The following is a 16,227-nucleotide window of genomic DNA, read 5'->3' as shown; positions in this document are numbered from 1 at the left end:
TGGAAAGGGATTTCCCTATCTATACAAAAAAAAATATACAAAATATACAAAATATACATGTACATGTACATCCTGGCATGTATCCCCCATAAGGATCATTTTGGTGTGATGATTGTCCCTCTCCTATACATTTGCACACTTTTGTATTATCAGCTCTCAAGTGATGAAATACTTATTTGTAAATACCCATTCATCCTTAATAAATGCAAACATTGTCCACATTTCACCTACAAACTAGCCTCCATAGGATATGCTGCCAAACCTTAGGCATCCATCCTACAATGGAAGGTTACAATGTATCAGGGTTCGAAATTAACAGCTGTTCCGTGTCCACAGACTACCAATTTTTGTCATGGGGCTACCATAATTTGTAGCTGGTAGCCCGCTCAGGCTACCACTGATTACATGTGTATGTGATGAAGATGAAGGTTTATGGACATGAAGTATTTTTATAACACACATACATGTATTTCCAACAGAGGAACTCTGTTTTCAGTTCGGGAATATAGGACTACTGGTCACCATCCTTGGACTACCAATAGGGAACTTGCAAACCCGCCATGTTGAATGTTGCGTCATGGGAAATGTGATAATAAATACTAATCAATTAGTATTATGAACAATATTATTATATTGTTTGTAACCACGAATGATCAATTCATATTCGCTCTGACCATTGTGGGAGGTTTATTTTATCAGTAGCTTCAGATTAGGTATTACAATAACCACAGATAATCCCACAGTCCTTTGCATCTGAGCATGGTCAGTCTGGATTACAAGTTCCCTATTGTCACATGTACTCTACCTCATACAACAAGATACTGAAATACCTGGTAACAACCATCTGGGAATGCAAACATTACCCACACTTCACCAGTGAAATATTAAATACATGTGCAATCCAATACATGTACGATATTCCCATTTATTTCAAGCAACTGAGTCCTCAATTTATGTACAATACATGTACTTACAATATAACATGATTTAGTTGCATCTTTGAATACAAACAGTATCCCGAGCTCACCTGTAACATACTAAACACATGGCAGTACGTACATGTACATGTACCACACACAAATAAGCAGAACTGAGTACATACATGTACAATAACTCCAAATTCCATGCTGTGCTATACTACTGGTATGATGAATATGACAAATGTGTTTGTGCTAAGATTTAGGACAGTAACAGAGAAAAGGGGTGTCGGGTAAAATATATTACTGACAAAACTTTCTATCATGTTTATGAACAGTTTGTTTGAGAACCCTAAGCAAAGTGACTCCAGGTAGATTTTACCAGTGAACTCACTAGTAAAATACACTATGTACACCCTTTAAAAACATTGATACAAATTCAGCATTTTTCGGAAAACAATTGGCTCTGATTTTCAATGCATAAAATATATACATACAGTATACACATGACATGCACACAGTCCTACAAAGGTAATATACATGTACATGCAGGCCTCTTTAATTGTCTAAAGTTTTACCTGCAAAATATACAGGATATAATCATAAACTATTTGTATCTTGTCACCAGGTACATTTAATTCAAGCAACGCAATACTAAATTTATGGTTTATCCAATGTACATGAAGTAACATCATTTGAATACCAACACTGTCCTAATTTCACCTGTAACATACTAAATACATGCATATATGCACTATGCAACACAATATGTATAAATCCCTCCATTCCAAGCAATTGAACATACAATATGTCACACTACCTTTCTCATGCAAATCATGTTGTCCCGCTTTGACCTGAACAATACCATACATGTACAATTGAATTAATGTACCATCTACAAAATGACAAAACACTTCTCGGCAATTCATCTTTCCAACATAAACTGCAATATGTACTGGTGACAAAGTACTGAATATAATACATGTACTGTATCCCATTGCTTCAATGATGAAATAATATCAAAATCAAAATATATGTACACAAAATCTAAATCCTTGCACATTTCCCCCATAAGGATCATTTTAGCATGATGCACTAACTAATAGTACTAATGCTTTGTGTATATTATTATTACAATATACAGCAACTCCCCAAGTATACATGTACATGTATATGACAGGTTTTTAACCAAAAGTTGTAGGTACAAGGAATGGAAATCTAAACCATGTACACTTTAGTATAATCTTTTGAATAAAGTGTCCTCCTTTGACCTGCAAAATGACGTACATTCTATATTTCAGTACTATCCCCAATGTGTTTGTTATAAAGAACAGTATATATTAAAGTAGGTAAAATCTACCTGGATTCCCCAGTCATATTGCCAGTAGGGTTCCCAACCAAAATTATGGTACAATGGGAAACTTATTCGGGGTTTTTTCCTGAGATGTTATTGGGGTTTCCAAACATTAGCAAAAACACTGTCCCCATTCAAAGACATTAATTTGAATACATCAGCATGGTGTCACCTTTCTATAAATGGTGATCTTGAGATTAACACGCTCTACATGTGTACATGTACAAATGTACACCATCTCTCAACTGATACATTAACTGCATACTAATATTAACTAAGTGCAAATATTCCTGCAAACAGTGCCCTTGCAATTCTACCTATGAAGATACATGTAACCACAATCTGATTAAAATCTGATGTAGAGTACACAGCGCGATTTCTTTTTCGCTGTTACATTTACTGTCGTTTGTTCTTTTGTAATGACTCGCTACATACAAATGTACATCTGACACAGTACCATAGGTTTTCCCGAGCCACATGAGAGTGCTGAGTGAATTCACTCAACCAATGAAAATGTGTAATGCGCCACATATAGGTACATGTACAGTACTTCAGAGCACTCTTCAATTTCAAATTTCAAAACTTGACTGTTATAAGAGGGATTCTGGTTGGCTAGTCGTAAGTACGAGATTACATGTAGGTTCAGGAAAACCTATGGTATTGTGTCAGATATATGTAACAAGAGTTCAAAAAAGAACAAACAACAATAAACATACCAGCGAAAAAGAAATAGCGCAGTGTATGCTACATAGGATTTTAATCAGATGGATACAACCACAAACACAATACATACATTTTCACATATGACGGGAAATCAGAAGAAAGTGACAAGTTGTCTGCTGGTGACAGAACTATCTATGTTGTCCCAATCATATTATGAACTCTTACATCATAAAACACAAGGTACATATGATTCCAAATTTCCATACAATTCTTCTAAGGCATACAATGTGCGATATATAAATTATAATATATAATATACATGTACTGAAGTGTAAATCTCTAAATATGTACATGTACAGCCTCTTTTCATCGTGATCTGTTAAAAATTATGTTGCTTCGCTGTCTCACTAACCAGTTGCTATCAACAGCAACCAATAATGTGATTTGAAAATTTTACACTTAATCTGATTGGTTTAAGAAAAATTTTACAAGTCTGATTGGTTTGAGAAAAAACACTCATACTGATATACATGTAGTCACAATGAGGAGTGATAGCATATTCAAATGAAGTCAATATGTAAATTTATCCATCCTCATTGAGATGAGCACAAGTACAACATAATTTAATACACAGCCAATATTATGTAAATGTGGTATGTACAAACAGACATACATGTACCGATATGTAACTGCCACTGAGGATGGGTGAGGGGCGGGTGAGTGGGCGTGGGGGCGGCAGGTGTGGTGGCTAAATTAATTGGTTGCTACTGATAGCATTATAAGCGGTTAATAGACAGCGAAGCAAAATCAGAGACAGTGATGTAAACACATTACTAAATACACATACATATACATTGTATATACATAGATGTTTTCATACTAAACCTGGTATATGCAGAATAAACCTGGTACATTAAGGCATTATATTGGGATGTTATTTACATACACAACATGCCGGTACCTTCATGCAATATGACACATATGTAATTGTACAGGAATTTCAATGAGTTTATTTGAAGCTAATAATACATACACACATACATGTATATGACAACTCTGATTTTTACCAGCAAATATATTATCACTGCTAAATGCACAATAAGTGCTGAACTTTTCATTGCTACATGTACATGCCCTGGAACATATGAATAATTCAAAACTCTAAAATTCCATAATTTTTGTAACAATTTCTTTTTGAGCAGCATAATTTTGCATATCGTATTTTCAAATTTTAAGATGAAAAATACAAGGATTTTATTCTTTTCTTTAACAATCTTTGCTGTTGTTTTTGTTTATTTTTTGTGTTTTTCTTGAGGGTAGTCAAACTGAAAGACTAATGTCAGATCAGGCTGATACATTGTAATCTGGATGTTCTAGGCCAAAATATTAAATCCAACAATTCAATAAGTCAACTTCACCTCAAAACTTAAGATTTTTGTTCCAAATATCTAAATATTTCTTTTGAATGTGTATTTGTTCTTATCGCTAGTTTGGTCTGTATTTTGTTATTAGTAATTAGACTTTACAAATTTATCTTATCTTTAGTTATATTTATAATTTTTGGTTCAATTTGTTCCTTTTGTTTATTGAACCAATAGTATCCACCCCCACCCCCACCCTACTCCTCCCTCCTACCCCCAATTGATTATGGGGTGTACTAAATATACATGTAAATGAATAGTAATTTATACATTCTTTCTTTTTCTTTCACAGTATTACATGTAAAATCATGATAACCACATCATTTCAGACACCCCATGTTGAGGATACGATGTGTAACTTATAACAAAAAACACGGCAAATTTACTCCCAGCTGGTTTATAACGAGGAATACTGAAAAGGAAATTGACGTGCAATTGCCGGCTTAGTCTATGTCATCGTGTCCTTGAAGAGCATCGATCGTAATACCTAAATTTAGAAATATCACATACACATGTATATATCTGTACGTGGGGATCAACAACATCATGAATTTGCACTTTGTTCTTAAACACACACATATATATATAGTTTTAATTTCAGATCTTTGAATGTTTGAAGAGAATAAACTTATTACATGTATGCTCTGTTTCCAGTCATAGTGTGAAAATAAATTTTGATCTTGCCATATTGCCATACTACCAGTGTACCACATTGTCATTGACTTTGCTACTGTACATGATCATGTCCCTCAGAGCATTGAACAAATAACCAATTTTAGAAATATCACTCACCCAATCAGAATGATACAAAAAAGTTCACACTATATGAAAAATTCCAATTTTGTGTTGTATTCTTAAATTTATATGAAGTACCAATAGTTTTACATCTTTGAAAGTTTTATGACAATATGAGGCACATACACATGTACATTGTTAGAATCATTTGATATCACTTTCAAATGTCATGATCATTTAAGTATTTCTGCTGTCACTTTCAAATATCAGTCATTTGCTTACTTGTGATGTCATTTTCAGATATCATGATCATTTGCATACTTGTGAATGTGATGCCATTTCACATATCATCATTTGCATACTTGTGATGTCATTTCACATATCATCATTTGCATACTTATGCCATTTTACATATCATCATTTGCATACTTGTGATGTCAGTTCACATATGATCATTTGCATACTTGTGATGTCATTTCACATATCATCATTTGCATACTTATGCCATTTCACATATGATCATTTGCATACTTGTGATGTCATTTCACATATGATCATTTGCATACTTGTGATGTCATTTCACATATCATCATTTGCATACTTATGATATCATTTCCAAACAAACCTGAACATTTGCATACTATGGATGCCATTTTAAAATATCACCACCATTTGCTTGTGATGTCATTTTCAAATATAATGATCATTTGCATACAGTACTGTACATGTGATGTCATCATCAAATATTGCAATCACTCCCTGAGGTCATCCTGTCCTTGACTTGCCCAGGTCATCAGCATCAGGTGAAAAAGTGCATAATGTACATTGTGCATTGTATGTATATACGGTCTATGCATTTTATAATTGCTAATGCAAATATACAGGTCATTCACTTTCTTTCTAAAATGGTGAACAGATTGTACATTCATTTCTACCATAAAATGATTTTAAATAAAAAATCATATTTTGAGTAACAATTTAGTATTTTTTCATCTTATTTTACACTGACAGTGAAACCTACAGTTTATGCATTCAGTAATTAATGACAATTGTAAATGTCACTTTCCCCAAAAAAATGTTGATTACAAATTGTACATTAAATTTTTCAAATGAAATTTCATGTTTTCCTCAATATTTTAGAGAAGTACTGTTCAATTTTATTCTGGACCAGAGTGGTAAAAGCTACATCTGTATTCTTATGAGTTAACTGGTGTCAATCTTTTAAGTCAGAAATTTCACATTTTTTTTTTTTTAACATTTTTATTAAAAAATTTCCAGATGAAATATCAAGTCTCTATTATGGGTTTTATACAACAGATACACATTGCAATGTACAAAAGTCATGTACAATGTACCTTACCAAATAGATGATTATCAGCTATTGACAAGGTTAAAATAATTTATATGCTTTCCCCAACTTTTCCCAATAACAGTATTTCACATACATGTATATATCAGGTGCTGGTTCCAATACCAACCTACAAATGTATCCCAATTCCATCAACCCCCTCCCTTCCTCCCCCTCCCTTCCTCCCCACCCCATCACCTGGATAGGGTTCATTTATGGTAAACTAGAAAACAGTGAAGTTTCCATCTCTCATAAATGTATAGCCTGAAAGATCCAGGCGTTCCTGCCACTTACATGTATATAGTGCACTCTCACTGTGGGGTACATGTAGTGCATGAGTTGTTACACAGGCTGACCAACGGTTGGAAATTTCAGACAAGTACTTAAGTAGCATAATCAGTAAAGCTACACTTGTATTTCCAGTACAGTACAGTATACATGTACAGTGTATCATAGACCCTCCACCAACGTTGGTGGAGGGTCTATGAGTGTATGTACATTGTATGTGCATGTATCTCTGGTTGACATGAGTGACCCCACTCAAAAAGACAATTTTTCTTACTTTTTATAGTCTGCCAGTAACTTCTGGTCAATCTAGGGCATGATACTGAAAATTATCGCATAAATTCAATGCACATGCTCGAGTTACACTGGAAGCGATATTGGGTATATGATAATGTCTATTAACATTAGATTAAATGTTACTCGCATGTCATGTACTGCACTAGCCTGACATATCCAGGTATTGTTTTTGCTATAATGCATTCACTCAATGTGGGTAGCGAGTGGTATTTACATACATTGCGGACCCACGGCTGGACCTTTCAGACTGCTATTGGACACTGCTCTCAAAATTTCTTTCTACTAAGCTACACAGATGTGAACACATTTAATGACCATTATTATTACATTTATTATTCATATTGTCACAGATACATATTTATGATACATTTCTGATAACCATAAAACTTGTTTATAAAATAGCTATTAACTGATTCATATCTATGTATATATTTCAGATTTTGTAAGGATACAGCCATTCACGTCAGCATTATTACCATTATTTCTGGTACTTTAGCATACATCATGTCATAAAATATAAATTTAAAGTTTTTGTGAAATTATGCATATGATAGAAAATTCGGTCATAAGGAAAAGACTCTAAACAAATGATTCAGGATGTCTACCAACAAATATAATATATAAAATTATATAAATGTAAGTAATTATATAAATGTAAGTTGAAATAAAGTTGTGTTGATAAATTATTTGACAGAACCTCATGAAACGCAAGTGCAGTGTGGCATACTCGGGGTATTTGCACTCATGCTTGCAGTGTTCTCTGTGGTCGTACTTTCCTGAGCGTAGAGAGAGAACATGAAGCAGAAAGCACTGCAAGCATGAGTGCAAATACCCCTGAGTACCCACACTGGAACTAACATGGCATGGGTATTGCACTGTTTCAGAAACGGTATTGCACTGCAGTGAAAATAGTACTAGTATGCGCACACACCAGTGCAAGTCATCTCTCGTACATATGTAATACATGTAATAATATTTTCGGTATTGCATTACAGTGAAAATAATACTAGTATGCGCGCACAGCAGTGCAAGTAATCTCTGGTACATATTTAATAATAATGTTTTTGGTATTGCACTGCAGTGAAAATAATATTAGTATGCGGGTGCAGCAGTGCAAGTAATCTCTGGTACATGTACATATGTACAAATGTAATAATAGTATTTTCAGTATTGCACTGCAGTGAAAATACTACTGTACTAGTACATGTATGCACACGCACCAGTGCAAGTAATCTCTGGTACATATGTATAATAGTATTTTCAGTATCGCACTGCAGTGAAAATACTATTAGTAATTTGTATGAGGGTGCACCAGTGCAAGTAATCTCTGGTACATACATGTACATGTATATAATAATAATATTTTCGGTATTGCACTGCAGTGAAAATACTACTAGTATGTGCATGCACCAGTGCAAATAATCTCTTTTACACATGTAATAATCATCATCATCATTGTTGTTGTTACTAGTATTATTCATAAAATATTCAGGTCTTTGAAATTATGCATTTGTTTGAAATATAGGCCATTGTCAAAGGATATTATAACTAGACGATTTAGGTCATTTTTTTTTCGTTTCATTAAACTAAAAAGGTATTAGTATTTGTTATCAGCCAGGTGTCACCTTTACACACACACATACACACACACACACACACACACACACACACACACACACACACACACACACACACACACACACACACACACACACACACACACACACACACACACACACACACACACACACATATATATTTCATCAGCTGACCTGGTATAGCCTTTTAACCATGCTATTACATATATTGTATATCTGTATTAAATTAAAGCTGAACTGCTGCAACTGGAGAGTTTTTTAACAGATACAATAACTTATTTATAATAGCGTACATCCTGAACAGTATTGCATGACCTCTGGGTAAACATATAACTATACACATAATATGGTACAAAAAATCCTATCAAATTGATTTTTGGGTCCACACCCTAAAATCAGTGCCCCCAACATGATTATAATGTCAATGTGTTATAACTGTACTATTTTTAGATAAAACTAACTTTTGATTAACATGATGTACAATGTCTGACTATTGGTATTTTAAATATTTTCAGTAAATGTCTTCAGATGTTATTCCCCAATATTTTTCCTTCATTCAGCCAAGGAAAAGCCATGTGACCTTACGGGCCTTTGTCACTACGAGACTTGTGACAAACCTTCGGGTCACAGCTGATGAAAGAAGAAAAACATTGGAAAATAACATAATTATACCAGCATATAATAATAACAAAGAAAAACTGAGAAAATAATAGCAATTTTGAACATTTTGTGATTGTCTAAAATGGGGGGGTATAAATGGGTCTAAAAATGGGGCCTGGCATTGGCAGCACACTCTTACCAGAACTGGTCACTCGTACCACTCCCAAGTATTAAACAGTGACGTTGCTTGTTGTACAACATTACATGTACATGTATATCTTCTGTTCAGGTTCATTTGAACAGTACCATAAAATTCATTATTAATTAGATACATATAACATTTGCATGTGAGGCCTACTTTGAGGTTCCCATATAATCCACTATGATTAATATTCAAATGACTGGACAATATTCAATATTAGATTAAAACAAGAAAAATCAATCATTACAATTATAACCATACACTAGCAAATGTACAATCAACTTCTTTCTGTTTCTTTTCCTGTATAAGATGTATATATGAGAGACACGGATAGCGATCCTGAATGATCAATGGCCCCCTTCGGAATACAGGTGATAAAATTAAGTTCAGTGTTGTTGTTAACATTTGGAATTTCAGGGAAAAATTTGTTTAGATTTGCATACCTTGTACCATAACTTGGTGGGTAACCCTGGTAACGGAGAAGAGAAATCTGGTAACACTTGCATACATTAAATTCAATACATGCATTACGTACATACCTTGTGCACCATAATTTTAATTCTGAGGGACTCAAAAAATTGCCATTATTTTCTCACAATTTAGGTGGGGAACCCACAAATTAGTCAAGTGTGTTTTCTCATAAATTTAGTAAAGATAAAGAATCATTTAATAGGGAACTTGCAATCCAGACTGAGCATGCTCAGACGCAATGGACTATGGGATTATCTGTGGTTATTGTAATACCTAATCTGGAGCTACCGATAAAATAAACCTCACACATTGGTCAGGGTGACTATGAATTGATTAATTGTGGTTACAAACAATATAACATTATTGTTTACAATACAATTTGATTAGTATTTATTATCACATTTCCCATGATGCAACATTCAACATGGCGGGTTTGCAAGTTCCCTATTACAATATTTTGACAATTACAAAGACTAGACACAACAGAAAGATACCATCCATACACCAAACTCAGTAACCTCATCACACAAAGTAGTACCAATGATGTAGATACATGTGTATGCTGTAGCGGCATTGATGCCTACTGTCATAACGTAGAACGACCTGGGTATAAATTCCATATTTTTTGTTCAACTTGGCATGTGCATGTAATGTTGGCTGTCTGATTGAAAAAATAATACTCCGTTTACAACTAGTGCTGGCAGAATACAAATATAATTCTTCATACAAAACAAAAATAACAGAAGAATATTCAGATCTGGTCGACATGTATGTCGATCCCTTTAAGTCTAGTAGCTATTTACATGTGTATAATTCTATTTCAGGGCACGGCTAAATAATTTATCTCAATAAATGGTAGATGGCGATAGATAATTGTCCAAAATTGGACCATGCATATAACACGACTTGCAGAGCACACTTAACGTGTACAATCCCTACCTACATGTTTTATCAAATATTTTTGCTAACAGAGAACTGACATCTAATATCACTACTCTGCAAATTTTTAAATAAATATTCATAATACAGCTGTTTGATATTTTCACCACAAAGTATACGTTATGTAAATCGGTTCTTTGTTTTCAAAAAATCATAGGGTGGAACCAACCACTTTATAAGGCCCGCGGAGATCACTGATATAAGATGCATGTTACATAGTACTGTTTTTTGCTCTGGTTTCAACACCCTGGGAACATCCAGATGTGACTGGTAAAGCCTACAAATTTCCATCCCCCTGTTGCCAAGGTTCTCAAACCATAGCAAAAAACACTATATACATTTATGTATGTGTGTATGTCTGTACTTTTGTATGTATATTATTATGTACTACCTCTTTCATTAATCATGCTACCGAAAGTGTGCTTGTCAATCAATTTTTATGAAAACTGAAACAATTAATAAACAATGCTGAGTAAAGACTGCCCTGGATGGCTGCATATAAACAGTTACTGTTTTGTAAGTCGGTTGACAATTCACCTACAAGAACTACCTTGTGTAAGCCGAAGACATTTAAAGTGAGATTTCTGTGACTCAGTCTAATGATATCAATATGACCCAACTTTAAAGCATCAACAGTCTACTCAAATCTAAATTTGCTAGAGTATTATTCTAATTCTACCTCTGATTCTGAACGAGATATATCTTTAAATTTAAAACATGAGAAATTCAAGTTTTCACAAATGTTGATAAATTATTCACAAATACCAGGTTGTCGAGAGGCTATCCGTTGCTCCGCACGTCAAGATCTCTCTTTCTAAGGGATAGCTGCTAGACGACTTGTTTATTAGCAACAGTTATTACAAACAAATAACAGATTTACATAATTTTAAAGGAATGTCCCAATTTTTATTTTAAATGCTATAAAAATTAAATTCATATTATCAAATACTGAATCAGTTAACTTCCTATACTGGCAAGCAAACACATTTCAAATTTATGTTGTTTCTGTATTCTTGACAAATACTAAGCATAAATTTCTGAGAATTTCAGTCACAATTTTTTCCTTTTTACAATTCTAAACTTAAAATCACAGAAATCTCATGAATGGTATTTCACAGCAATGTTACAATTTTATTCATGTTAAAACTTGTATAAATGAATTCCAAATTTAAAATATCAAATATCACACATACATTAATTGTTTTCATAGTCGTATAACACAATTCGGGACACGTCTAAACCTGTTTTGACATACTTCTGTGACATTTCATAATTTGCCCGACTTCCATTATGCCGACCTAAATTTACATTTTGTACAATATTTTATGTGTGTATTTAGGACATTTCACAATTTGCCAAACTTCCAGTTTGTCAACCAATGGACGATGTTATTACATGCATGTGTGTTTTAGACATTTCACAATTTATTTTGCCAACAGAACGATGACAAATAAATGCATGTGTTTTTATGACATTACATGTACATGTATATAATTTGTCCAACTTCCATTTTGCCAACCTATGGATAACAATATTTAAGCATTTGAGTTTCAAACCTTTCACAATTTATAATAATTTCCAGTTTGATAACCTTTGACATAATTTTATGCATTTGTGTACATGACATTTCACTACCTTTCAGTTTGACAATCTATGGACACCAATATTTTATGCGTATGTGGTTACAACGTCTGACAATTTATCCGAATCCCATTTTGCAAAGCTAAAGATGATACATTATAATTATACTGTACATCATTTTCCATATATGTGTTTCTCTATGATGTTTTATAATATGCCTGCTCATAGTCCCTAGGGACTGGTCTGCCTTATACATTTTGCCAAGCTACAGATGACGTTATCTTATATATGTGTGTTTACCACATTTTACAGTTAGTCTACATTTTGTACCTCCAGTTTTGCCAACCTATATATTCGGGCAACATTATCATATTGTAAAATTACATGCCTTCTATTATGTCAAGGTAATTAACGCCGACATTATTTCATGCAGGTGTGTTTATTACATTTCAAAATTTACCTGACTTCCATTTTGCAAACCTAAGGACATTATTTCATGCATGTGTTTAGGACATTTCACCTCCTCCAGTCTGCAGTTACTATATACTATATCAATACTTCAATAATTAGAATAACCTCCACTATAACTACAACAAGTATCGTCTTCCCCCTCCCTCCCTCCCCCAACCCATCTCTAGTAATGCACATCTTCTATTTTACCCTATTTCTGTAAAAGAACCCCCTCCCTTAATTTCTTCAACTTAGTACATATAATGATGATCAAAATGTGTATGATAATCACCTCCCCTTCATTTGTAGTTCCTCCCATAAATATCAAAACCACCCTCATTCTTTAATGTTACCAATTTAATATATATAGCCCCTCCCCCTACATCTTCACCACACACACACCTTTAGTATTACTATACACAAGTTTACATGTAATCACTTAAAATATTATGTAAAGCCCCTCAACTTAACAAGTACAGGGTACCCTACCTCATTCCCCCTCCCCAACCACCATATATATGCTTCTTATACTACAACCCAAGAAAAAGCACCGATGGGTTTGCTTGAATTAAGTAAGCTGAGGAAACTTCATACAATGACAAAATCAGCTGAAGACAACAAAACAACTGATACAACAACAACAGGGGAGCCTTGATCTGATGAAGGTTCAGGTGATGCTGTCATCCATTCGTTTATACTACTATAGCCATGGAAGTTATAATGTAACACTAACGGTCATACTCCATTGTTTTAACATTCTATTAGTAAACATAGTTATAGGAACCTGGCTCCTGTGGTGTTTATGCTTTGATAAGTTATCGACACTAATGACATTGAAATTTGTTCACGTATGTCTTTGCATGAAACTTATCTCATTCCTGCTTACCATTTGTAAATTGTAAGCAGCAAATGCACCGATGTTTTTTTGCAGGTTGTATTGCTCCAATCACTTCTGTGTTACTACTGTTGAAATACTCTATAAATTCCAAATGGTGTTTATTTTATCGAGTACTAATCATCCCATTACTAGATAGTGCTTCTCTTAATGTCACCATACAAATGACGACTGAATACAGTGTTTGACATACTATCCTAGGACGCTCTAAAAAATATCAAACTGCTCTAAATCTGTGATTATAACAATAGATGGTTAAAACTGTATATTTTTATATTCAACAGTGCGCTGCTACATTTTGTAAGTTTTCAGAACTCCAGACGTTAAAATTTCATCAGATTTATCCAGAATCTCCAACACTCCAGCATTATGTTAATGGGGCCAACCCTTACAAAATACTACACATTTTAAATAGATTTTACCATGATTACTGCCCTTAATAAAAAAAAAAGTCTAGAATTGATAAAGTGACTGGTATGTGTGTATCCTGTCATTATCTCATTTCAATTTTAATTTTGTTTCTAAGCTATAACCTTGAAATTATAATGTATTCATTTTCTGAATATTTTTTCATTGTTCAAATTCAAACCTTTCAAAAAATGTCTGCATCTATGTATTTATCAGATGTTCTTTTGTTTTTTGTCCTTTTTTTTGCATAGCTACCTTATCATTTAGAGATCTACAAACAAGGGTAGATCATTTTTCATCCAACCGGTTCAAGTGATGTTACTATACACGTTGTAATTACATAAACGATGCTAATGACAAGTCATTGTTATGTTGCTATGTATGTATAACAATCACTAATAGCAAGCAAAGACTGTCTGGTTAGACAGCAATATCATAAAAGAATTTAAAAATTGACATATCTTTTCATCTATATTTTTACAAATACTTATGAAAAAAAATGATTATATATTTTCTTTTCCATCATAAATGAATTGTAAAATATATGCTTACAAATGTCAAGGGAACCCATATATACACTCCATCCCTTTGTTTTGTGTCAACAATTCACTGTTTAAATTCAAGACAGTTTTTATATTGTGTACCCAGTCTGTAAGTGAGGAAATATTTTACTTAGCTAAAAAGCTCTATTATTGAAATTATTTTCTTTTTAAAAAAAAAAAAAAAAAAAAAAAAAGCAAGTCAATTATAAAATCAGCAGTAGATGACATCACAGCTGGCTGTCTGCAAGTCACACACTTTAATAATACTCGAGGACTAAAGGGTTAAAAATCATCGTAACGAGCAAAATACATTAATTTAATCTTATGGATATGTATAAATTCCTCCCATTCCATACCGTGATAAGCAAGGCCATATCAGAAAATGAGACAGTCCTCATATTCATGTCAATGGAAATGCCAAACGCCAAACAATAATTTAATTGAAAACGATAACGCGCACGCAGAAAATTTCATCTCGTAACTTCCCGTTCTCCTTCCTTCTCCCAAAATATAATTCTCAGCATTTTTTTGACAAATTCACATTTAGTCTGCGAATATGTTGATGACAGTACGACATATTTCCATACTTGAAGCAAGTATATGGGTTACTTATACTTCGGTTATGTATACATGCTAATTCGACCGAGGAAATAAGGAATTTTGTAACGTTTCTTACCGCCGTACCGTCACGTACGTATTCCTATCCCGAATGATGCACGCCGCATCCGTTCTAATAACGTCCAAATAAATTGCTTTCGCCGAGTGGTGCAGACATTTCAATGCCGGACTTTCATCGAATACGATTTTTGTCAGTAAATGTCCCCTGTCCTAAAATGTAGTGTTTCATTTAAATTTCAACACTGAAATAATAGAAGGGCATCTAAGATCGATCGCCCGGGATCATTATATACAAACAGGACTGTTTCCATTCAAAGTACTCGCAGTTTGATGATGGACACAACACGCAAGATTTTCGCCGTGACATCTTTTTTAAGAAATCCCAAAATGAAACTTTCACTTACTTGATCACAGCTGCGTCTTTCTGTTCTTCATGTTGTTGTCTCTCCATTACTGAAAGGATAATTTTCCTCTCCTCCTCCGTTAGGTGACTTAGATCTGGTACCGGGGCAGCCATTTTGTCCCCCTTGTTAAAAAAAACTACCGATAATCTGCGGTTAGTTCCCCCAACGATTTGTTTGTGTCATGTGTTAATCCATTTTTCCCTTGTCCTTTGTTTCGGCAGTGATACTAGGCCAAATCCGGCGCATTTGCCCCCAAAAGTGGGGCCTAAATAGCGCTGTGAACAGAACACACAGCAAGAAAAATGGCCTAGCTAATATCGTTCATTAAATATGTCTTATTAATTATTCATGAACCATTTCCTTGAAACGGCCAATCATATAATTGTATTTTGGAATATACCATTTCGATACCTGTCAGGTGGTAAGAAGTGATCTTTTACTTCCCAGACGTAATACTGTAGATTTTTTTATTCGTGAAATTCCGACTGATATATTTTAA

General features: G+C 33.8%; 1 protein-coding gene across 1 annotated transcript in view; it reads right to left on the bottom strand.

Moving 5' to 3' along the window:
- The window catches only part of LOC144445091 (regulating synaptic membrane exocytosis protein 2-like), a 170,730-nt gene extending 154,849 nt beyond the window's left edge, over positions 1 to 15,881 (bottom strand). Inside the window, exon 1 of the mRNA XM_078134642.1 lies at positions 15,729 to 15,881. Within this exon, the coding sequence (XP_077990768.1) occupies positions 15,729 to 15,841 (113 nt within the window). The 5' untranslated portion in view covers positions 15,842 to 15,881. The remainder of the gene's footprint in view (positions 1 to 15,728) is intronic.
- Between the last annotated feature and the right edge of the window lie 346 nt (positions 15,882 to 16,227).

Source organism: Glandiceps talaboti, chromosome 13, assembly GCF_964340395.1.
Source record: "Glandiceps talaboti chromosome 13, keGlaTala1.1, whole genome shotgun sequence".
Classification (NCBI taxonomy): Eukaryota; Metazoa; Hemichordata; class Enteropneusta; family Spengelidae; genus Glandiceps; species Glandiceps talaboti.
Note: the sequence above shows the minus strand (reverse complement) of the source record. Positions and strands in the feature narration are given on the sequence as shown.